Below are 27,108 nucleotides of genomic sequence, written 5' to 3' on the forward strand. Positions count from 1 at the left end.
GAATATAAAATCATTAGATTAAACCCATTGCTCAAAGCAGTAATGGAAATTTTTTAAATATATTTACAGCTTACTTAGAAAACCAGATAAATTATTGTAGTTTTCAAACAGTCTGTTCTAGTACCTGATATATATTTTGTTTTACAATGCATATTTGAAAGCTACATGAATTCTTATGTTCTGAAAAAAAATATGAGGCCTAGCACAATTATCGTCTCAACTCTCAAAGTTCATATAGGTCAGGCACTTTGCTTGTGGTATACATGATATGTGTTAATAATCCACTCCATGATTTATCACTGTATGATAAGAGGATTACTGTTCAAGTGGATAGCGACTACAGTAACAATGTACATTTCTTAAGGTTAACAGTTGAAACTGTGAAGTTAGAAATATTAATTCAGTAAAACACTCCACCCAAAGAAGAATAAAAGAAATTACTGTTCATTTGTTTTATACTTTTCAATTTTTCCTCTCAATGTACATCAATAGCTTTGCTACAGTTGGTATTAGATAGTAGAGTAAAGAAGATAACACATAATAGTATAATGTTTCTGATATTTATTTAGGATGTCTCTTAGAAATTATTCAAATGAAACATTAAAAATGAGATGAAGAAAATAATTTTTATTCTTAAAATGAAAATTGATTCGCACTGAGATTGACTCAGTAAAGGCTTTGAAATTCACAGACAAATATCTAATAAAAATATTTTTTCAGATTCTGATTTTTTTTGCGTGCTGCAGATTTATAATATTTACTAACAACTTGTCAAACATTTGGAAAACATACTTAGTGAAATTAGAATTATACTAAACATTACTATGTAGATTTTCACAGATAAATTGAGCTAATGGGCCAGTGTCTCAGACATAGGGTTGAGAGAGTAAATAGTTTATAGCACAATAACAATAAAACTGTTGGCAGTTTAGGAAAAACTAAGCCTTTTTTTTGTAAAAATAATTATAGATCAAAGTTTAGTTATACACTGAAGCCCTATAAAACTGAATGTTTTTGATAAAAACAATATTAAGTCATTATAACTTGTAAGTAATACTGACATATATAATTTCCAAAATAATTAATATATACATGTTCTAGCTGTAAGTAATACTGACATATATAATTTCCAAAATAATTAATATATACATATTCTAGCTGAAGAGAGAAATTTTAATACAAAAAATATATTATGAATAACTTCACAACTCTTTAAAATTATTAGATGAATCTTTGTAAATGAATGTTATATCTGACAAAAGAAATTCTATCATAGCTGTTAACATCAGAAAAACTGGTGTTAATACATATAAAAATACATGATGGATATAATTAGAACCATAACTTACAGCAGAACATTCAAAATATTGAAGTCCATTTTTCTTGGCAAACTCTAGAGCCACCTTTGGATAAACCTTCCGTCTCTCTTTTAAGTCAGTTTTGTTTCCAAGAAGCACACCTAAGTTAACATGAACAACATATCTCTCAATATTCTTGACCTAACCTAACTTTCACAACTGTCACTCATTCTGGCTGTCATCACAGTACACTTACACAAGAGAAATTAACATGGGCATTATCTTTCAACATTCTCTCATCTGGAAATAAGTTATTCTTACACAATGAAAGAGTTCAGAGCTATAACAGCGTGTATCCATTGATATAAGACCAAGAGATAAGATGTCTTAAAATATAATGCTGGAAATGATATTTAATATACCAGTTCATCAATAAAACCCAGTTAAAGTGCATTTAGGAAATTCCTGATAAAAGTTCCAATGACAGACTCCAACTTAAACTGGCCAAACTAATACTGCACACATCACCAAGTGTAAACTTATTTTCCTCTCTCTCTTTAAGATAAACTTTCATACAGCCCACTTTTTCATAAACATTTATACAATCTGCCACACAATATAATGGCTATTTAAATTCACAACATATTTAAACAATTTGTTCAAAATATTATTTAGAGAAGCCAAAGTTTCTACCTGATATGAATTTTTAAAAAAATATTTTGGGTGAGAAATGACATGTGCATGATCGAAATTTATTTATATTTTAACGTACCTAACAGTTGTTGTTAAATCCTCTTTTACCATGTGTTAAGACAACAAAAACTATGAAAAAATAAACTAAGGAATATGTATTTATTAACTGATGTCCCAGAAGCTAAATAAACCTAGAATGCACCTTTATATATTAAGATATTATATACAATACGTGCCTATATTCTTTGATACCAAACTTTCCTTATTACTTTATATTTTATCAATTCTAACTTAAGGTGTTACCTTTCACATATGACTGTTTTTTGTGTGTGGTATCTATTGCTAATGTTTATGCATAAAACTGTATCAGTGTTTCCATTTCTAGGTTCTTATGCAAAAGTCCATGAGCAACTCTAATAGAAGTAAGTAGTTGTTAAAAGATTAATTACCTGTTGGTGGAACAGCGGGTTTTAAATCTTGTAGCTTTTGTAGCCATGAGGAAATGTTATTGAATGAATCTTCATTGGTAACATCAAATACTAAAGCCCACATGGATGGATTATGCCACTAGCAAATACAGAAAACATTCTGTACCTTAAAGAAAAACCAAAACTATAACAATGTTTAATTTTAGAGACAAGTTTTAATGCTCTTGCTGATAAGACTGACTGTTTTTTTGACTCATCAGAAACTGGTCAATGTAAGAACCTATATTAAATACCCATGTATTAGTCAATATTTTACATTATTTTAGGTCCCCCCCTCCATTCAAGCCAGTCTTAGGATTTCACCCCCACTTAAGGGTTTCAAAATGACTGAGTATTCAATCCCAACAATAAAAAAAATAGTTACATTATGTCAAAGCTTAATATTTTTTCATATGTTAACATTTTCTTACACTGAAAATGTATTTCCAATAAGTACTTACCTTGATCCTTGCTTGCATTCTAAGCATTGCTAAAAATGTTTGCAGTTATCTCATCAATTTCACAACATTTCAAAACATGTACATATCATGTGACTATTCTCCACCAATATTCATGCACCATCTATACTGGCACAGCTAGCTTCCTCTACTATTCCAGCTCAACCATCACTTTCGAAAACTGGCAGATATTAGCAAAAAAACATTGGCAGTGGGGAAGAAGGGTGGAAAGTGTGCGAGAAGAGGTAAATAATTATCAGAAATAAATTTTCAGTGTAATAAAATGTTTACTTACAAAATGGTCTTACCTCCTTTCACACAAAGCTAGGATCCCACATTTCAAAGGTGATGGAGCCAGTTTAGGAGCACAAGTATTAAATAAAGCACAAAGCAACCTCCCAGAATGAATGGACATGGTACAAGATAAAAATGAAGCACACCTGGGGGGTGCTGCACTACTTCCGGAAGTGGTATGCTTTCTACCCAGGAAATAGGAAACTAACAAAAGAATAGGCAGAATTGAATTTACTGGCACAGTTTGAGGAATGGTAAAGGATTTGGGTAATATTAAAGGTATAAATATCTGAATGAAGATTACCACAAGCAAGTAAGGGAAGGAAATAGGTCCTACACGAGAGATGGTAGATGGAAGAAGAAAACAAGGTCTACATGGAGGATAAGAAAGAGCATAAAGGACAACATTGAGAACTGAACAAGCAATTCAGAGGAACATAAAAGTAAGGAAAGAATGAAGAAACAGAAAACAGATGAAAACTGGAGAAAGGAAAAGGTTAGACAAGACTGTCTAAGAGCTAGACAGGGACAAAGTAGGCAAGTCTCTGTCACAATACCAGATGAAAAATAAAGAAAGATGAGGAACAGAAGGGTGGAAATCCATGACAAAAAGACCAAATTCAGAAGGTATACTATCATCCATAATAAACAGACATGGAAGAAGGTCTAATGGGTCAGGAGTGAAAATATATAACATGTAGAATAGAGTCAGTCCCTGGACTGGGACAATGGACATGAAAAACAGTGGAGATATCTGTGTAAGGAGGAACCACTCCTCAAGAAGAATCTTTTTAGGAAAAAATAATTGATGTATCACCTGATTCATGGAGCCAGAGAAAAGGCAAGAGCAGACCACAATGTGGTAACTTTTAGCCCAAAAAGGAGATCCAGGATCTGAACTCACAGAGACCTGGAATTGGTACCCCCTGGCTCAGTGATATAAGTGACCGCTGTGGAGATTCAGAATGTATAATGGCCACCATTTCCCGTAGGAGAGAATGTGAGTGGTACAAATTTTGATGAACTACCAAATGCCTGAGAAAGGTGGAGAGAAGATACCATGGTCAATCAGAAATTGGTAATCACCCAAGAGTAGAGGGTAAGAACCCAAATTCTCTGAAGATAAGTACATGAACAGATGTAAATCCAGATGAGGTGGAGTAAGCAGCATCCCAACCATGGTCTAGACTCTTTCTAACCACCAAACTAGGGATCAGAGGAGAAGTTCCACTGATCAAAGAGTGTCCACTGAAGGGAACTTAAATGAGCGTGATCCATGGGAATGTGAGCTCCTAAGGAAACCCATAACCCCAAGAATATCAAACATCTTATACCATAAGAAAAGGTGAGGAGCATGTGAAATGCTCATTCCAAAGGCAAAGAAAAGAAGGCAGTGCCTGATTGAGGTTGAAAAAAGATCTCCCTCCCCCAAATGAGATATTGAGAGGGTGTGAGTCTAGTTTTTCACCCTCTCATCAAGAATCCCACCCATTTTGCACCTTGTAGGAACAAAGAAGTGTGGTCTCTAGACTGTGAATGGGAAGAAGCAGTCATGACTAGAAGGAAGGGTGCAAAAACTTATTGAACGAATATGCCAGGCAAGAGTTTGTACTCCCCAACAAAACACTTAGAGAAGCAAAGTTAATCTGAAAGGTAGGATCTTTAACTGGAAAAACTGACTCAGAACAACAAATAAATATCTACAAGATTGTAAATTCTAAGGAGAAAATGAAATTTCTAGGATCACAAACAAAAAATGAGCCAAGGTCCAGCTCTATGAATGAGAAAGGAATGAACATGTCAGTGATGTAAAAAAGCAAAATATCAAGTCTAATCTAACAAAGCATTAGTATGATAAAGCTCATTACAAAGAAGGAAAAAATTAAGACAGGGCAATGAATTAGATATTACTATTAGTAAAAATATGTAACATATAAACAATCAAAATATAGCCAGTTAACAAAGTACTGATGAACATCAGATGGATAAACCATCGAAATTTATCTGGTACACAGTGTGTAGTAATAAAGAAGGTGCAACCTGATTAAAATTAGCTAGAAAACCTTAATAATTAACATCCAAGTTATCAGTCATTGAAATTAACCTAGACGAGAAAAGACATGATTCCTACGCTGAGGAAAATTAGGATAAGGCATTTGGTTAACAAGGACAAATAAAATGATTCAAACAGAACAAAGAATTATATATTACTAGTAGTAGTGATAGGTAAAGTACAAACTATCTAAACATGCCTAGTTAATAAAGTGCTTATAAACAGGAAAGGGACAAACCATCTAAATGTATGTAGTCCACAAAGTATGTAATAATAGTGAATGTGCAAACTGTAAAACGATTACCTGCAAAATATCTTATCCACAATTCCATTAAGTTAACCTAGAAAACAAAGGACATCTAGTCATATCCTACACTGATGAAAATAAGGATGTGAAGGTCTGGATGAAAAAGAAATACTGAAATAGTACAAGGAATTAGGTGTAACTAACAGTAAAGATATGTAACTCACATATGATCTAATCATACTTAGATAGAGTACTTATTAAGAACAATCTAACAAACCCATGGAACCTACAGAGTCTTCAAAGTAGATAATATTAATAAACATGCAAAGTGATTACACTGACCAAAAATTAGAGTAATAATCAATGTCTAACTTGGAATTTAACTACAGTAACTTAGATGACAAATAACACATAAATATCTAACTTATCGAAATCCAAGCACTAATGACATGAAATACATAATTCTCCCATTTGTAAATATGAACTGCACCTACCACAGGTATATCAACCACATGGAAAAAACTTATCACAGATTGCCTACAGAAGAAAACAACTCTTTTTACCAAAACAAATGACATAATGGCACAGCAGTTGGTGTAAGGTGCCAGAAAAAAACAGAATCCAAAGTTTCTATTGATTTACTATATTCTTCCTTGGAAACACTGTCATGTGAGATGAAGAAACCACTGGCCGAACATGTGAAATGAGCTCCCTACAAATTTAGGCCTGTACTTCCTAAGCATATAAAGTAGAACCTGGTTCCTGAGAAGTCATGACTTACATTAATCACAAATTTCGACTATAATTTACTGTAATTTGGTGACATGAAATAAATGCATAAGAAAAAAAATTGCTGAAACAAGTGAATGCAAATACAGTAAAAGAAACCTGTTGAAATAAAACAAAAGTCAAAGAAACATGTTTATAAAAGTAAGCCACATGTGAAAATAGCACACATCTAAACAATATAGTGCCAATAAAGAAAGTGAGAATATCAGAAAGAGTCAGATGCACCAACATAGATGGTGTAGAATTACTGATGGAGAGTTGTCACATGATATGTACATGTTCTGAAACTGCATGAAACTGATGTGGTGTAAAGACTGATTACAAATACTCTTCTAACAAAGCTCGAAGGGCAAACAAGGATCAAGATATTTTTGTGTGAAAGAAGGTATTTAATGTTTGGGTGTGTTAGTATAATATACAAATTTAATGGATCATTACTTTTTATACGTGAGTGATGTTATAATATGCCATATTATATCTTCCAAATTTATACATCCAACAAAGATATTTCTTCTTTTAAACTTGCATTATAACTTTATAATAATGACATATCATTAATGAACCCAAATAGTTATTTGGTGTGACGGCTGTTAATATTAGTTATTTATGATATACAATGTCAAAATGGCAGTGCTGTATGAACCACTAAGTTTGTTGTTAGAAGGCTGGAGATGAACCATAAATTGGAATTTTTTATTTTCACATAATTTACATTAATAACATTAAATTATACAAAATTCAACAGTGCAGTCAAAATAAATAGAATATTTTACTGTACCCAATATTACTTGATCAGTCAACTGCCCAGGTTGTTTCTACTGATCAAACATCCCTGCTACACACAAAGTTAAAAAACAACAATTGTACATATAATTAAAAGATGACTGAAGAAGCAGATGGTATAATAATATTTAATGACATCCTTATCAAACCCAAGTCACATTTTCATTTATTGTTTTCACATAACTTTTTGTGCAGTGTTATACAACTGTTTTTCCTAAACAAGTTTCATATGATGACACAATCATCAATTTATGTATCACACTGTCTGATATTTCATTTATTATTTCAAAGACCTCAAAGAGAAAATGCTATTAAGTTCTAGAATAAGAAAGATGGGAAGCAGAGTTTGTTATATTGGATATTTAGAACATATTATAGTCGTTAATTTTTAAGAATTCATAAGACTAAAGTTACAAGTACAATAGTACAGAGCTTAGAAAATGTTACAAAAATTGGCAGATATAAAGAGGTACCTTGTGTGAATATTTCAAAGAGTAGAAAATATATCACCAAATTAAATTCTAACATCAAATCCTCTATTCTAAAATGCTGCACAGAGTTTTTGCTTTCTTGAAAACTACATTACTTTATCACATCCAAAAACTTACTTGAAATATTTGTGATTGCATACATATAAAATGTATTTTATTAGTCGTATCTGATACCATGTTATAGTGTAACATACCAGCTTTTGCATCATATCAAGGTAAGTCTCCTTTCCAGATGAATCATAGAAGTACAATTCCTAAATCACATAAATTAATGGCATTAGTAGTAACATTTATATTATAGTTAGTTTTTTTATTACCAAATACTAAAAGTATGTATCCATAATTACAGGATCCCATAACCCTGTTAGCCCACAAATTAATGTTAAATGCAACTATCCACATCAGTATTTTTCTATTTTCACTACTATAAACTTCACATTCTAATACTAATCAGATGTTTGAGTAGAATTTATTATTTAAGTAAACTAACTTCTGTAAGGTCGTAAGATCATCTTGATCCATTTCTAAGAATTTCACTTAAAAAGAAAAAAGATATATATGAAAATGTAAGAAAAACACTGAGCACTAAGACTTACATTTTGAGATACAAATTTCTGAAGTACAGGACAGCATATATTTTTATCTCAGTTAATTCTGATATGCAAGTGATTATTATTATGACAAGGTCACATGAAAAAAAAAAATCATTTTCCTACCTGAATAGAACTAAAGAATATAAACACAGTTCTAGTCAACATTTTAAAAATCTCTGATGCATGTGTATCTTATAATCTTTAGTTTCCATCCATATAATTACATTCAAAGTATACATGTGCTAAAACTAGAATTCTCTTTCACTGCTTCCAGTTACATTTCACTGAAGGTATATAGCTTAAAACCATATCTAGCACTACTCTTGTTGTTGTCAAAAAGATAAGCAGAGAGTAAAGAAGACCTTATCATCTGTCATTATAATCTGCATTAAATAACAATAAATAAGTGGTAAAAACAAAAAATCTTTTACTTTGGGTGTAATGTTCTGTGGAACACTAACCAGTTTGTTTTTACCTGTGAATGTAATTACGTTATCATATGGAAAACATATATTACTTGCTCAGAAAAATAAATGTTAGATATGAATATATATGATATCAAAAAACTACACAGAATAATCCTGATAAAACTGATAGAAATAATAATGTGTAAATGTGTACTCACCACTACGTCATTTGTGTCTGGAACATTGACGGTTTTCACAAGCAGGTCTACACCGCATGTCTAGATCACATTTGAAATAAAGGCTCATAAATTTGTACAGGTTTTTACGACAGTATGACAACTACAATGTAAAAAATATGAATAGTATAAAAAAACATCTTTTCATTGCCTGCATGAAAAAAGTGAAACTGGAAAAGAACAAGTGTAATAATCTTTCCTTTAAAATTTATTTAATTCAATATATATATAGACAAACACATATATATATCTTTTCATTGCCAAAGAATGTTCTTGATAAAAATCAGTGAACTACAAGGTTGGATGATTTTCCTTCACCCAGAAGATAGTGTGTGTGTGTAATTACAATTATAATGTTTAGCTGTGTGTCTTAGTAGAACATGTTTATTATAATGTTCACATATACATCAATTATAGCTTCAAGATCATCATCATAATGGTTAAGCTAGCATTCCATGTTTAGAATTTTCCCTACCTTACAATGTATTTCAGCTAGATACTATGTTTCCATAGAATGATGACTGTTACCCCACATCACTGTTGAAAACGTTTTACACAAACCAAGCCTCTGAATGAAACTCCCACCCCTACATGTAATAAGGTGTTCTGGGCTACACTATGATGCAGTCAGTACTATATTATAGCTCTCCATCAATAGGAGGATGACACATCCTCCATGATCAGTACTCTCCTTGAGCACAATGATTACATCAAAGGCTCATTCTTGATGAGGCAAAAGAAGTGGGGAAGAAAGGTAAGTGGTTCTGTGAAAAGATATATATCTGAAAGACATTTTCATACAAAGAAAATGTTAATTTCAGAAATGTTACTCACCCCTCCACAGAACTTAGAACTAAAACCTAACACTGATAAGACTGTGGAGTAACATATGGAGAAAGAGAAAGATGAACAGATGACCTAAAACCTAACACTGACAAGACCGTGGAGGGACATATGGGAAAAGAGAAAAATGAACAGATGAGCTAAAACCTAACACTGACAAGACTGTGGAGGGACATATGGGAAAAGAGAAAACTGAACAGATGAGCTGAAACCTAACACTGATAAGACTGTGGAAGGGCATATAGAGAAAGAGAAAACAGCACAGTTGAGCTCTTTCTGAAAATACACTATGTTCATCACCTGGTGGGGAGACAGGGCTAGTGGAACGTCACTCACAGGGAGACTGCATGGAATACTCATGCATGAATACTCTCTATCTTACAAAAGTGACAGAACAAAAAGTAGTGTCAAAATGGCCTCTTATGCAGTGCTAGTGTCACATAGGTAGTTGGAACATGATAACTGCTTTACTGGCCATTATGTCTCAAGGGGTCAGCAGAGAATTATTTTGTAGTGTGGCTAGGACAATAAGTCAGATCATGCTTACCAAAATAAGCAGGTACAGAAATGAATCATCCCAGACCAGCATCCCAAGGGTAATGCAAGACCCATCTGGCTAACATACCAACTAGGAACAGTGTGGTTCTTAGTCTAGGGGGGTAATCTATATTACATTCCTGGTAAACATTCCATCCTTAATTTTGATTGAAGGTGTGTCCACTTGGTCTCATATCTATGGGATTACACCAACCCAAAGGGGTACTCTTTATCCTGATTACCTAGTGGGATTACACCAACTTGAAAGGAAACTCTCCATCCTGAACTCCTTGCAACTTTATGATGATGAACCTGTCTTATCACTTTACTCTACTGAAAGAAAACAGGATGGAGAAATTTGTATGAGGAAAAACACCAACAAGATGCATGGATCAAACTGAAATTTTCTGTCACAAGACATAAATTCCCACACTCAAACTGTGTGATGGATTACCATACATATGAGGTATGGCTTGGAAGGTAAAATATATACATATAAACAAATCAAAAACATTATAATGAAACTAAAAACGTTAGAAATTATTTTTCCATTATCAGCCAATATCTGTGGCTATAGCACCTAACTATGTTGGAGATATTCCATCTATCAGACAAGATCCAGATTCTGATGTCAAACTAGCAAGCTACTATGGAAAATCAGTTATGGGTTAGGAGTTGAGTGCTTAACCCACAATGCCTCAACTCCTACTGCTTTTTGCTGTCTACAACCAACTGTGGAAAGGCAGTTACCCTTAGTATTTAGATTTAACTGTAAATAAGAAATAAACTAACCTAATAATTCTACAATGTACAACTCCAAACCTCCACCCTTTTATTTGCAAAATAATGTTAAACAAAACTAGAAACCCTTGTCTTTATAGTTCATAAGCTCCCATTCTTCTCCTCTTCTTTTGAAAATTTAAGTATAACCCAGATGAGCTACAACAAGCCTAGCTACCTGAAATTCATCTTTCCATCCCAGCAAACTGAACAAATTCTAAATATTTTAAACTTCATTACTTATAAGCAAAGGATGACCTTGAATAACTAACAAGTTATCCACAAGGTGGTTTCTGTAATCAAGAGTTTACTTTTAAAGTAACAGCTCTGAATGACAAACAAGGTTTATAGGAAAAACCCTGTTGGACCCAAGCATTTCCTGTAAAATGAGTCCATGAGTGGCCAAAATGTAAGAGTCAATATTCCACAGGAGAAAGTGATTGGTAGTTAAAGAGCCTCATGATGGCTGGCTTCTTAGGATGCAGTACACCATGAAGAGCCCAAGGATAAAAAACTCCACAAAAGTTCTACATTAAGGAAGAATATCAAATAAGAATTTCCCAACATAAAACAAAGAATCCAATAAAACAAATTCCAGAATTAAAGAAACTGACCACTAGAATAGCTGAAGAAGAAAATGAGGTTGTATGAAGAACAGTTAGTCCAACCTTAACATTGTGAATCTAGCAGGGAAGTGATACAGAACCTCAGGAAAGGAAATGATAAAAAAGACAACAAGCTAATAAAGTGAGTTAGGAAAACATTAAGAGCAGAATGAGGCTAGAATTATCATAGTACTAGAGGAAGATGGAAAATCCCTAAACTGTGAGAAGAGACTGAAGGATTAGGAGCACTATAAAAGAGGATGGTTAATAATGATGGGGAACAGTCCTGTCACAGAAGCTACACCTTTGTGCAAATTAACTGAAACAAATGGTCATTTTACAATATTTTCAACATGGCAGCTAGTGTAGGCTCACTGGACCCACTGATTTCCTTTAATAGTCATTTTTTCACACAGACGGCATCATTAGCTGTGTTTTGCAGTACAGTCGATCTAGTTTTGGGATATATGATGAAATTTTGAGGAATATTACATCATTCGAAATTGCATTAGAAGGGCAAGGAGACTAGTCAATAAACAACTTCTTACCAACTCAATGAAGAAAAAATGGTATCAATGGGGTGTGAAATACAAGAACTAGATGCAAGAACAATGGAGGAAGGTGTTATTCAGTGATGAGACTCATTTCTTCGTACAGGGTCAAAGAAGTCTGCATGTTCGCAGATCTTCAGGTGAGAAACTACAAGAATCTCACATCAATCAGTTTGTAAAATATCCCTTGAAGAAGATGTTTTGGGGCTTTTTCAGCTATTATGGCATCGGAGGCTTACATATCGTAGAAGGCATGATGCGAGGACCACAGTACATCGAAGTTTTGCAGAGAAGAGTTGTTCCAGAATTGAAAAATATATTTCCAGATGGATCTGGCATTTTTCAGCAAGATCTGACTCTGTGCCACACATTGAAACTTGTGAAGAATTTTATGACTATAATGTGAATAGGGTGCTGGACTGGCCTGGAAACTCTCTGGACTTAAATCCTATTGAAAATCTTCGGGCAATTTGTAAAGAAAGACTTCAGGAAAAGACTATACTATGAAAGATAAGCTAATTGAGGCCATAATTAAGGTGTGATACCACAATCCAAAAATTAGTAAATATTGCAGGCAACTCGTGGACTCGATGCTAAAGCTGATTAATGATCTTCTGAAAATTAAAGGCAGTCATATCATGTATTAATTTGTGAGGATTTTTGGATTTTCAGAAATAAACTCAAAAAATTGAAAAAAATCATAATTTTCTGTCTTGTTTCAATTAATTTACACAAGGGTGTATATCATACATGCCTTAAAATCTTGTAGATTGATTAATAGAAAAAATAAGATTAATGTAAGAAAATGTAATGAGTCTGTGACAGAAGTTCTAACTGAAAGTTAGTTAACAATTTAAAATAAAAAGTACATAATTCATAATGAAAAAACATAGTTCATAAGCAGTGATGAGGAAAGAATGAGCTTTGTCTAACTTAATATCTCAATGTGCTCAAAGATAACACTGCACATACAGAATGGGTTGCCCTCCTACTAGACACAGCCATAGTTTAACACTAATTGCACCATAGTCTAGCACACAACATATCATTACACACAGGGTTGAAAGTTTCATTCAAAGATTTGGTGTGTTTAAAATTTTTCTGGTATTAGGTTGTCCAGAAAAACATGTTGGAACTCTCACAATGACATTTAGAAGCTAAATATCGAGTAAGTTATCATTGGTAGGTTGGTTTAATCCAACATTTATCACTTACAAGGTGTCTTAATTGTCTGCTGTTTCAGCCGTACTCAGAGTAAGTTTCACAACCCCCAAGGCAACATGGACAAGAAGGACTTTCATCTATTTTTCCTCTATGACTTCAAATATGGATGAAAATCTACTGAAACTACACAGAACATCAACCAGGCATTCAGCCATGGATCTGTTACTGAACATAGAATTCAGCATTGGTTCCAAAAGTTTTGACATGGAGATGAAAGTCTTGAAGACAACAAAGGTTCTGGAAGAAAGCCATCCTTAGATGAAAACACGTTAAGGGAAGTAAGTTACCTCGCATAACAGCACGTGAGCTTGCATAAAAGCTAGGCACAAAAAAATCAAGCATTTCCAACCTCGTGAGTACAATTGGAAAGACAAAAAAGTTGGATAAGTGGGTTCTGTATGAGCTGACTGGAGATCAACAAAATTGGCATTATGAGACATGTCAAGGATGACACTCAAAAATTGAATGAATTAAGAATTGAGATTATGCCTCATCCACCTTATTCCCCAGAGCTTTCCCCTACATATTTTCATTTTTTCAAGTACTTCGACAACTTTTTGAACAATAATCTCTTTCAAAACCAGGATCTGCAGAAATTTTCAGGGAGTTCATTCACCATAGAAACTTCGATATCTACAGCAGGGGCATAAACAGCATCATTAGATGTTGGCAAAAGTGTGTTAAAACAAATGGTGCTTACTTTGATTAAAGCATGTTTTACAGCACTGGTTTGTACCATTACAAACTTCGCAGTTCAAAAACGATTATTTCTGGACAACCTAATATTAGGTTAAAGTAATAGCTCTCACTTCTACTGAGAGGTGAATTTCTGAAAACTCTGCCCTTTTAAGAGTCACCTTAAGTAAGAAATAAACAACAGATTAAATTTTGAGCAATTCATTTTGTCATTATCTAGAACATTTAGTGTTATATGGCAAGACAATTACAGAAAGATGTTCCAGAATCTTTAGCGTTATGTGGTGAGATACCTCTAAAAACACATTCCAGAATCTTTAGTGTTATTTATTAAGATACTTCTAGAAAGATGTTCCAGAATCGTAAGTGTTGTATAGTAAGTGAATAAAGAAAAACAAGAAAATTTGTGAAACATCTTAAGTCTTAAGAAGCGTGGTAACATGGTGAGAAATGAGAGGAACTAATCAGTTTGGTTTATTAATATCTCTACTACATACATTTGTGTTTCTTAAAATTATACTTGAAACTTTAATATTTGAAAACTTTTTATTTTCATCAGGTCTTAACAGGTAACACCTAATTTCTTTCTTAGGACAAACTCCTAAAATGTTTGTTGAGAGCTAGTTGGTTGATTGGTTGGTTGATTTAATGTTTTATGGCACAACGCAGCTAGGCTATCTGTGTCAAATATCTGGTAAAAAGTTAAAATTAAAGTAAATTTAGTAAAATTCATGAAAGGAAATTAAGGTAAAACAAAAAAGTTTAAAAAACATAAATAGCATAAAACCAATGTTTACATATAGTCTGCAATGTTAAGAGAAAAACTACAGTAATTCAAGTTGTAAAGTACTTTCTGTAGCAGAATTGTAATAATCATAACTAGCCACGAAGACTAACAGGTAAGTACAAAAACTACTGTCAGTCACATGAAGTTCACCTTTCCAGTCCTGGTTCCCAGTTATTTGATGTTATGGCCATTTTCAAAAAGTAAAGTAATAAAAGTTTTAAAAGACTTGTAGTAAAATAATAACTCACCAGGATGACTAACAGGTAGTTCAAACAGCAATGTTAGTTACCTGAAGTTGGCCTTTCCAGTCCTGGTTTTGAGTTATTTAATGTTACAACCATTTTCTAATTTCAAATCAAACTAGATAAACTGTGATTCTTCAAAGGGAATCACATTAAAAAAGGTCTAATGTATAAATTAAAAAACTTAAATGACATTAAAAAAATTAATGGCCTTTAAAAAACTATAAACATTACAAAGGTGAACAGTGTCACCATCACCAATAACAATGTCTAACGTTATAGAAAATCCTTGGGACAGGACATGTTTAAAATGGTGTTGTTGTTGAGATTTGTAACGACAGCAAGAAAGAAATGTGGGTTATTCTGACCAAGAGGGTTTTATTTGGAAAAGTTTGTTTTCACATTGCTCACTCTGAGTTGACTGCCAATTGGCATGAAGCTGAGCCTTGAATACAGGACCATAATCCATGTATGGAACAGGCACAGCAGTGATAGTGCCAGAGCAGATGGATTTAGCTGCAGTGTCGGCAAACTCATTCCCATGAATACCAATGTGGCCTGTTGTCCAGAAAAACTGGATAGAAGTAGGTGTTGAACAGAAATTGGCCAGTCAGTTTTGAATATTGGCAAGAACAGGGTGTGAAGTAACGTGAAGCGATTCCAGGGCCAGTAGAGAAATACGAGAGTCAGTATAAATAGTGCAGTTTGAATACTGCTTAGCTTCTGTGTGATCCAGGGCACGAGAAATGGCATACAGTTCAGCAGCGAACACAGAAGCTGTAGAGGAGATTCTGCATGCAACCACCGAACCACAGCAAACCATGAGAGAGCCCACACAGTCATCTGATTTCGAACCATCTGTATAAATAGGAATGAAAGGATGGCTTGGAAGATGTTCAGCAAATAGCAGACAGTATTTCCAATTGGGAGTTTCTGCTTTTCTCAGATGACTTAAAGATGGTGGGATGAGCTGACCAGTGGATACAGCAATGGACAGACCCAATTCATCCAACTGCGCCTGGATACGAAGGCCAAAAGGAGAAATGGCAGATCATCTGTTCTGAAAAAGTATGGCCCACTGAGGAAGGAAAACACATCCCCAGGTGCAATTTTTTGGTAAGGAATAAAGTTTCAAAGCATATAGTAAAGACAATTGCAAATGGCAGAGGTGCAAAGAAGGTTCATGAGACTCTATGTGTAAACTCTGAACTGGGGAAGTGCAGAAAGCTCCAGTGCAGAGCCAAAGTCGTTGATGATGAATGGGGTCCAACATCTTTAAGGCTGAGGGTCTGGCAGAGCCATACACCAGTGATCCATAGTCAAGTTTTGATCAAATAAGAGCACAATATATCTTTAGCATAGAACACTGATCTGCTCCCCAAGTGGTGAAAGAGAGAACATGGAGGACGTTCAGTGCTCTTGTACATTTGACCTGTAGCTGCTTGATGTGTGGTATAAGGGTCAGCTTAAGGTCAAAGATAAGCCCCAAGAATTTTGTCTCAGGGACCACAGGCAGAACAACTTCACCAATACGGAGTTCAGAATCAGGGTGAATACCCTGTTGGCGGCAAAAGTGCATGCAAACAGTTTTAGAGACAGAGAGGTTAAAGCCGTTTGCTGTGGTCCACTTCAGTAAACAAATGATGGTAGTCTGTAGCTGCCACTCAATATAACTCATGTTCGACGACTGGCATGAGATGTGAAATTGTCGACATAGAGCCTGTTTGCAACAGTGAGAGGGAGTTGTTCAGTGATGGCATTAATTTTTATACTGAAAAGTGTGACACTCAAAACAAAGCCCTGAGAGACTCCAAGTTCCTGTAGAAAAGAACGGGAAAGTGTCAAACCCACACAAACTTGGAATCTCCTGTCCATTAAAATTTTTTTAATAAAAATGGGCAAATGGCCACATGACCCATATATATGGAGATCTCACAAAATTCCATACCTCCATGTTGTATCATAAGCCTTCTCAATATCAAAGAATATTGATACAAGATGTTGTCATTTGAGGAAGGCTTCTCTGACTGACGTTTCAAGTCAAATCAGGTGGTCCACAGTGGAACACTGTCATTCGAACCAACAGTGGTTGGGTGAGAGGAAGTTGTTTGATTCAAGGAACCAAACAAGACAAGCATTAACCATCTTCTCTAAGGTCTTTCAGAGACAGCTCATCAAAGCAATTGGACGGTAGTTTGAAGGAATCTTGAGATCCTTCCCAGGCTTAAAGAAATGTGAGACAATAGTCTGGTGTCAGACATCAGGAAAAACATTCTTCTGCCAGATCCAGTTAAAAACAATCAGAAGAATACCAAGAGAAGCAGGAGATAGATGGCGCAACATTTCATAGTGTACATCATCAGGTCCAACCAATGTACTCCCAGACCGATGAAGGGCCAGTTTGAGTTCCACCGGCATAAAGGGAGGATTATAGTCATAGAGAAAATCAACTTAAAAGGAAAAAGGTAATTGCTCTGCCCAAGTCTTGTTGGCTAAGACGGTAGAGGAAGAAGCAGAAGTGCTAGATACCAACCAAAAGCTTTCACCTAGAGTTTCAGCAATGCTCCAGGTATCAGCCACTTCCTGGCCATCAGAGATCAAGATCGAGAGGGAGACAGAATTATATTGCCCACTGACCTTTCGAATCTTTTCCTATATAGCTTTGGAACTAGTGTCAGAAGATATGCCAGTTGTGAACTTAATCCAAGATTCTTTCTGGCTTTGACATCTTACCCACTGAGCATGTGCAAGGGCCTACTGGGAAGCGATGCGGTGTGAGAGTGTGGGATACCTACAAAAAGTATCCCAGGTCAGTTTCTTGAGCCTTCCATGTCATGTGGTAGGCAGGATTATGCCATGGACGAGGATATAGTGGCAAAGTGTTGAGGTTTCAGGAATACACTGAGCAGCTGCTTGTATAATACAGTCAGTTACTGCTGCCACACAGTCATCTACTGATGGCTTACAGACAATGGCAGGATCATGTTCTGTGAGAGCAGAGAAAGTAGGCCAGTTTATATGATCCAGCTTTCACCAGGTCATGCAGGTTGGGATGCATCAACCACAGCCAGTCTCTCTCAAAATTACAAGAAAATGATCACTGCCTTGTGAATTATTGTCAACCCTCCATGAAAATTGGGAGAATAATGAAGGGGAGCAAACTGAGAGATCAACAGCAGTAAAGGACTGACTAGGTGCGTGAAAATAAGTAGAAGAACCAGTATTGAAAAGAGAAAGGTTGTGATCAGAGAGCATATGCTCTACAGAGCAACCCCTCATATCAATATCAGCACTTTCCCAGAGGGGATGATGTCCATTAAAGTCCCCCAGGATTAAAAAAGAAGACAGCAACTGTTCAATAAGAGCATCAAGATCTGATTGATCATATGTCTCTCCAGGCAACAGGTAGAGAGAACAAACAGTGATGGTATAACCCAAGGAAACACAGATGGCTAGGCCTCCAAGGGTGTGTCAAGTGGAAAAGACAGGGTGGGCACATGCTGATCAACCAACAATACCACCCCTCCATGCACTCATCCATCATACAGCCTGTCATTTTTATAGAAAGAAAATCATCAAAAAGTGACTGTTTCGACAGGTTTCAGAAATGTTTCCTGTAAGGAAAGACATACAGGATGGTAGGAAGCAATCAGTGTTTTGATGTCATCCAGATTAGAACGTAAACCTCAACAGTTCCATTTTATCAAGGTGGTCATTTTTATTTATGTGTAGGTGAATTGGGTGGAGAATCCTTCTGTTTATGACCACGTCTTTTTTCTTCACTGTCCTTATTCAAGAGAGGTCTGTCGACCTCCATGGATCCTGCCCTGGGTCGATTGGGCAGGTCTTTAATGTTAGAAGGGGATTCCAGTGACTAAGGACATGATTGAATGATTGTTTTGCATCTTAGGGTGGGAGAAGATGTAATGGAGAAATGCCTACACCTAGAAACAAAGGATGTGGATCTTGGGGTTTGTTGGAATGTATGTAAGGGACAGATATGGGTGTTGAAGTTGATCATCAACTTTTTTAACTATGGAGGTCAAAAAACTTTTCATTTGTTTTGAGAATGATTCTTTTGGAGGCACAGAGAAATCTGTTTGCACTCCCACAGTATTTGAGGAATGAAATGCAGCAGCATACGTCCAAAATGAAGTGGTGGACAGCAACTTACGAGTCTCAGGATAAGTAATGTTCTGAATCGTTTTCAAATGCTGCACCTCTTTTTCTTCCAACCATTTAGGGCAAGAACGAAAGTAGGATGGGTGAGAGCCATTGCAGCTGATGCAATGAGGGTTTGTTTCACACTCATAGGCATCATGGTCTTTGCCACCGCAACGAGCAGAGGTCAAGAAACCACTACATGGTGTCTTTGAGTAACCAAAACTCTGACACTGGAAACATCTAAAAGAGTTTAGAATGTATGGTAGTATCCTTCAATTAAGATAGCCTGCCATGATGGTGGCAGGTGGATGTGGTGATGTAAATGTCAGAATGAGGACATTGGTCAGCATCATAATTCTATCTTTACAAGTGTAGAAACTCCTTGGGTGGAGAAACCAGTGAGAATCACTGACTCTGGGATGTTCTTCAAATCCCTCTCAACAATAACTCCTCATGATGAATTCAAAGTAGCATGGAGTGTAACCTCAATAGGTATATCCCCAATTGCCTTCGAATGCAAGAGGAGTTCACTTTCTTGAGTTGTGAATGTTTCCACCAATATGTCACCAGAGCAGAGCTTCTTTACCAACTATGGAAAGCCAGCAAGTCCCTCTAGTCCCTTCTGAATGAAAAAGGGAGACATATGCCCTAAAGGTTTGTCTGAAAGAGAATGTAGGATAAAAAAAAAAGAGGTACAACAGGTGATACAGATGTTGAAGATTGCTGCTCAGAATCTTCAAGACATGGTCGTTTACCTATGGACTGTTTTTCTCTATTTTATTTAAGTTTTTATTTGGGGAATCCATAATAAAAAAAAGGAATATTTAGGTGTCCGCTGACCCCACCCACCATGTAGCCCTACAAGGGAAAGCACTACAATGTCAAACAAGGACACTGCAGCAACACCAGGGTTTCATGAGCACTATACCCAAACACAAGCATTGGAAACAATGTCCACAACACCTGTTGAGAACATCCAACACTGGTACTTGGTTGTCCCTAGCACAAGTGGACCAGGCAACTGACCCAAGGGGGGCCACCTAAAGGCTGCCCGTCTACAAGAATTCAAGGCTAAAGTGGTGTGTTAAGGTTGGACCCCTCAACCACCAGGATCCTCTCCTCTCCTTCACGGGTCACCACACATGGCAAACACGTGGGTGGATGTTTAGATCCCAGAGGAGGTAAACTGAAAGAACAGAACATTCCCTGGGAGGTCTCCTCACCATGTACAGGAATCCACACCGAGGGGTGTTGAGAGCTAGAGAACAACTAATGGTGCATATACAAGTCTACTGACATGTCAATAAAAACTGTTTAGATTCAAGATGTTTAATTATTAAATTTTAAAACAAGAAAATTTTGGACTGCCCTCTATATAATGTCACACAATAGTTTTATACAACTTCAAACAGAAATCTGAGAATACTTTATAACAAACTGTATTTATTAGTGAACATGGTCATTGATGAGCTGATCCTAAATTGTAGTTAACAACGACAATGAGAAGATGAAAATCACTAGGCATAATTAACATGAGATAAAGGCCAACTTTCCTAACATGACCTAAAATAGAAATGAAAATTAATTGACTATTTTGTTGAATGTGGTTACAAATATAAATTTCCAAACATTAAGAAACTCACCTGATGTAATACTGCACTCATGAAAAATAAAATTATTAGTAAATTAAAAAAAAAATTCTTATACGGATTAATACACCTCAAGGTTTGACTAACCATACCCATTATTAAGTAATATTAAGATTCATTGCATGTCTATTTAAACACTTATCAAAAAAAGCTAATGTGTATTGTTTATGCTTGTATGAAACACGAGTTCTTTCTATATAGTTGTTTCATACCCTTAATTAACTTCATACTGTTTTAACTACCACTAAACAGTTGTTTCTTCCACACTTTCATTTCTACTATTTCTTAATTTTTGTAGTTCCATGAAAATGCACATGAACCAAATTATAATTATCTCTAGAACAGTACAACACTACATCCAATCTCCTCTTTACATCCATCCAATATTGCAACTTCTATCACACCTAAAAGCACACTACAATATACTGTTAGCAAAACACTTTAACAGAATAATAACATTGTCTTAATGAGAGTTGTGTCTGAATTTTCTAGCAATTAAGAAATTTTGCAACATATGAGAATGTCTTTAAAAAGAAGCCTCAGGAAATAACATCAATATGACAGTCAAGATTACTAGCCTAAACCGTCACCTCAGACAACATCAATACAGCCGTCAAGATTACTAGCATAAACCATCACCTAAGACAACATCAATATAGCTGTCAAGATTAATAGCATAAACCATCACCTAAGACAACATCAATACAGCTGTCAAGATTTCTAGCTTATTCCATCATCTAAGTCTAAATACTAATTAATTTTCTTTTATCACTACATAGCTGTTCCAAATTAGTTTGTATCCTATGTTTCAGTTGTAACTTGTTGCCATCTTCAGGGAAGACCCAAGAAGGACTATGTTTTTGATGGTAGTGATTAGGATTCAATCCTGGGTCTTCTTCACAGAAAGACTTGAGTACTGTTCAACTCATCTGTCATTGCACATGCTACTGACCATGACAATAACTAATAAGTGATTGATAGAACCTTACCTTATATCTCGAGGATTTCAGAGATACCAACAGGTAGTTGTCAAATTTGAAAGCTGGTTTTTAGAAACAATATATATTAAAGTGCTATATGATTACAAGCCCTACTTTCATTCAAGACATTATTACTTACCATTGTATAGTTTTTAGGATAAAAAGTATTGTCACTGTTAAACACTTGGATCAACGCAGTTTTCCCAACAGTAGAGTCTCCTGGAAAGTGCAAAGTAAGAATTCATTACAATAATTTAAACCTGTTCTTAAAAAAACTCCCATAAAGCAATCAAACAAAACACATGTTTCATTACTGTTTTATTTATTCTAAACTTCACATATCATCATAACGTTTCAACAGAAACTAATGCTGAAATTAACATTTTTCTTAACTGAAAATGTATTTCCAAGAGATATTATTCTCTACACATACCTAGATGAGTTCCCTTCAGGCATTTTAACCCCCATGGAGCATAACACCTGAAGACAGGGGCTCCACAGGGGTGCATACATGGGAACTACATCTCATCTTGACCAGGGTGTACTCTTCATTTAGAATGTAATGGGAAAGAGGCAAATGAATCCCATATATCACAGAGAGAGAGAGAATAAAAACCACGCATGTTCATATGAGCAATTGGCAAAACAGTACATGTAGTGTAGCTGAGACATGCTCAAACTGAACCTTATGTGCTCACCTTAACTTTACTGAACAGACTCAAGCTGCAAGAGGAAGGTACTTTAGTTATGTGGTATGTTTCATACAACATGCTCACCTTAACTCTACTGAACAGACTTAAGCTGCAGGAGGAAGGTACTTTAGTTATGTAGTATGTGTCATATAACATGCTCACCTTAACTCTGCTGAACAGACTCAAGCTGCAGGAGAATGGCACTGTGGTTATGCACAATGGTTTCATATCATATCTCATGACCTTGACTGAACTGTTCAGACATTGGCTGCAGGAGGGAAGAACATCAGATATGCATTACAATGTTGTATAATGTGTTCCCACCTCAACTTAACTGAACAGATTTGGGCTGCAGAAAGATGTCACAAGTTACATATGTGGTTTAAATGGGTGGCCCACACTACACTGCCAGTGTCAACACCACTCTACTTCTCACCTTTTATGCTAAGTCCAACCACTGAAGGTTCTCCATGATCCACTAACCCAGTAGCTAGGGGCTTCTGTACTCCATTCAATGAAAAAGGTGAAAATATGCATTGAAAACATCTGGAAAAATGCCTAAATCTCTATCAGAGCTGCAGCCAGATTGCAGTAGGTGACTATGAAACCTTATATTTATACGTCAGCAAGTACAAGCCAAAGTAGTTAGCAAATCACCTCTCTGGTGCTGGCTTTTTCCATGATAATCCATGGAATAGGTATAGTCTGGATCAAACAACTGAGTAAAGATATATATGCCACAAAGATACCTCAAGTAGTCTTATGAAACATCCCAAATCTGCATTGAGCAAGGATAATAGACAGATTTCATATTATCTGGCTTGTACCTACTGCAAGTATAGAACAACATTTCGACCTTTATTTTAATTAAAGTGTTAATACCCATACCAACTGTCTTGAGAATACATTTTTACTTCAAGTGGGTTTCTTGTCATCATGAATGGGGTAAATATACTCTGGGAGACATCATCAGCCACCTGATGAGATTTCTATAAATGTAAAAGGGCTCTGAAAATGAAATTGTACATATTCACCACAAAGACAGTGGGATGACTGAATAATGGTGACCAGTGAAAGCCCAATTTTATCAGAAGATAAAACAGCCAGATGATGTCAGGAGTCATCATGAGCCTGCCTGGAGAATGGCAAAGATGAGATGCAAGAGAACAAAAGAGAAGATGAATAAAAGAAAAAAAATCAAATAATCTGGGAGAATCCATATCCAGAGACAAATGTATCAATCATAGCAGTTGATGGACTTAAAAGTTAGGGAAGAAAGAAAGTGGTCCCTGAAAAGAGAGGAGTCCCAGGGTAGGGACAGACAATGCAGAAAAACTGAAAGGGAGAGGTCCATGAGGAGTAATACTAAATAGTCCAAAAAGGAAAAAGGATTCATTCCGGGTCTAAATTATCAGAGATGACAGAGAATGCAGTGATGTGGAACAAAATGTACCATTACCTTCCCAAGCAGGCAAAGTCTGAAGGAGAAAAGACCAGCCTTGAAAGAAAAGTATGTAAGTGCAGTGGAAGAGAGTGTAAGAAGCATCCATAGCATAGATAACATAAAGACAGTAATTTCAGGCAGGAAGGAGGAAGAAATAAGACTGGACAGAAAGAAGGAATATAACAAGAAGCCAATTGCTAAAATGGAGCATAGATGAAAGTGTGTAAACCCTCACTAAGATCTCAATCTGGTATGAGAGTTAGATGAGAAGAACATAGAAGAATGAAGAAGTGTTACACAGTGGAAAGTGCAAAAAAAAAAAAAACACTGTAGTGCCAGGAGAGTAAAAAAAAAAAAGATAAACAAAGGCCATCCAATTAGCAAGGGTAAAGAATGAAACCATGAATAAAAAAGCAAGTAAAATGGCTGAAAAGTGATTCACAGTAGGATAGCCAAGAGTAAAGGAGAGATAGATAAAATGATAAAGAAAGAAAAACCAGATTTGTAGATAGACAAAAACAGTGGAAGGGTGACAGGAAGAATACCACGGAGTGGACAGCCCAACCTGACACATAACAGCTCGACAAATTTCACATGTGAAGATAAAGAGAAGATATTCTAAGAGGAAAAGAGAATGTGAAGGTGAATCAAAAAAAAAAAGGAAATGAGAAAGGGGTTTAAATGATAAGTAAAGTAGCAGAACAAACCGAGGGAAAGCTGGCCAAAAGGGCAACAACCATAGGAAACAATAAACAGAAGCATGTATCACAGAAAGAACCTGACCTGAAGGAAGAGACAAATGGGGAAATAGGCATATAGAAATAGGTGAAATCAGACCTAGCTGAGAAATCAACAGCCAGAGAATGAGAAACAATGAACTAGAAGAGAGGCAGCCCAAAGTAGAGGTGGATGTATAAAAGGCATCCATGAGTGGCATGCCCAACCAAGAAAATGACCTGGGAGTGTGGAGACCACATCATTAATAGAATTTGAACTGGACAAGAGAAGCAGTCTGCCACCAAGTATTAAGTTCCTGATAAATGACAGGTAAAAAGTCAAACCTGATGTGAATGGACCATGAAATGTGTGTCCAATGCCTGAAAGAAAAATGTACTGGAACTGGTGCCTGTCAGACAGTTGATGGATGAAACTACCTACTCTTGCCCAGAGGTCCCTCAAGCAGAGTTGGAAGTGTCAACATCAGTGAAAAAAGAGAAACCTGGTTAAATAAATAGTATGAAAATGCCAGAATTAGTGTAAGCCCAGTTTAGTCAATATGACAATTCCTTGATGAGAGGAGGTGTTCACAAAGAACTATGGAACCAAAGAAAGAAACTTGGAGAACCAGTATGAAAATGCCAGAATTAGTATAAGCCCAGTTTAGTCACTATGACAATTCCCTGATGAGAGGAGGTGTTCACAAAGAATTATGGAACCAAAGAAAGAAACTTGGAGATTCATGAGATCCTTTATAAAAGCCATATGTCTGCATACCTTAAAAGAATGAGGGGTTCCAAGGATGCCAGATGCACTAGCACAGTTCATTGTAAAATACATGAAATTAGGTGGAACTTGTATCAGAGCTAATCTTGCATGAAAACACAGAAGAAAAAAATAGTTAAATTGTGTATAGCAGTGAGTTATGGAACATCAGTGAAATGTATTTTAACTGTTGTTTAAATTATATAGTGATGACTGGCATATCATTGTAAAAAATATTTGTTTTAAAACAAGGAAATAGTCCTATACATACATTGTTTACAGTAACAATCTTAGTATTCTAACAGAAAAAGTTCAAATAGCAAATTTGTAAAAATCTTACTGCAATTCTTGTGAAATAATAAAATAACAATCATAATTATTATATGTTTATTGTTAGACTGTATTTACCATATATTAACTGTTGCAACAGTTAGTAACCTAAAGCAACACTTAAGTCTAATTATTAATTGATTTGTAAATTTTTTATTATTATTATTCCTATTAAATAGCAGTTGCTAGTTAATTTAGATCATATACTTTAGCTGTCAGTTTTCAGCTTATTCAAGGAAGTTCCAAGAGTAACTGCACAGTGGCAGGAGCAAGGATTCAATCCTGGGTCCTCTAGTTAAGAAAGAGTGATATACTATCAGCAAGGAGATCTCTTGCTGGTCTCCTCCACTGATCAGAATTCTCCATCTGCTAGTTAAGAAAGACTGATGTACTATCCTCTTGCTGGTCTCCTCCACTGATCATAATTCTCCATCCTCTAGTTAAGAAAGACTGATGTACTATCCTCTTGTTGGTCTCCTCCACTGTTCAGAATTCTCCGTCCTCTAGTTAAGAAAGACTGATGTACTATCCTCTTGCTGGTCTTCTCCACTGATCAGAATTCTCCATTTGAATAGTTTTAAGAGAAGATACCTCAGTTTTGATGCTAGGTTGACCAAATATATCATCAGTTTATGTGTGTGGTTAAAATCGTCATTTTAATGTTATTTCAGTTAATCATATGGTCTCCTTCTCTTGCTTAATGGACTATTGTTAGTATTGTGTGTATTATATTCTTGAATTCTGAGTTTTATTGGCCTTTTATGGTGTAATGCAGTCCACTTATAGAAGGAATGTTTTAGATTTTCTTTCAATTCCTTAAGTAGCTCAATTTTTACTATTAAATATGTATTTTATTACAGTTCTAACTTTATGATGTTATATATATACATCTTCTGTACGTCTTCAGGAGAGCATGGCTGTTTGTCTGCAACGTTCTTCATGTTTATATTGTTTACTTTTTCCTTTATCACGTGTTCAAGGAAAAATAAAATAACCAACAAAAGTCAGAAGTAACAAAATGTGTGAACAAGAAAGACAATATGATCTTTCATGACAGTCCTTCCTTGTCTACTCTTAAGCAAACTAAAAACTTGAAACTTTTTGTGAAAAATTCATCTATTCCCCTTTTAAACTTCCTTAAATTATAGGTCCCCATTACTTCAGACTCTCTTTGCATAAATTTGTAGCAGTCTGGCTCTATTTCGAATTACCAACAAACCCACTTAAATAGTCTTAGCTGATTGGAGCTACTTCTTTAACTAAAATAGTATAACTACACTATCTGTCTAAAAC

General features: G+C 35.5%; 1 protein-coding gene across 1 annotated transcript in view; it reads right to left on the reverse strand.

Annotated features, from left to right (window-relative positions):
* Positions 1-27,108, reverse strand: part of LOC143236818 (intraflagellar transport protein 27 homolog) — a 31,190-nt gene that overhangs the window by 2,598 nt on the left and 1,484 nt on the right. Inside the window, exons 2-6 of the mRNA XM_076475415.1 lie at positions 22,007-22,086; positions 8,792-8,851; positions 7,768-7,827; positions 2,441-2,558; positions 1,350-1,459 (exon numbers count right to left, since the gene is read on the reverse strand). Of these exons, the coding sequence (XP_076331530.1) occupies positions 1,350-1,459; positions 2,441-2,558; positions 7,768-7,827; positions 8,792-8,851; positions 22,007-22,086 (428 nt within the window). The remainder of the gene's footprint in view (positions 1-1,349; positions 1,460-2,440; positions 2,559-7,767; positions 7,828-8,791; positions 8,852-22,006; positions 22,087-27,108) is intronic.

Source organism: Tachypleus tridentatus, chromosome 13, assembly GCF_004210375.1.
Source record: "Tachypleus tridentatus isolate NWPU-2018 chromosome 13, ASM421037v1, whole genome shotgun sequence".
Classification (NCBI taxonomy): Eukaryota; Metazoa; Arthropoda; class Merostomata; order Xiphosura; family Limulidae; genus Tachypleus; species Tachypleus tridentatus.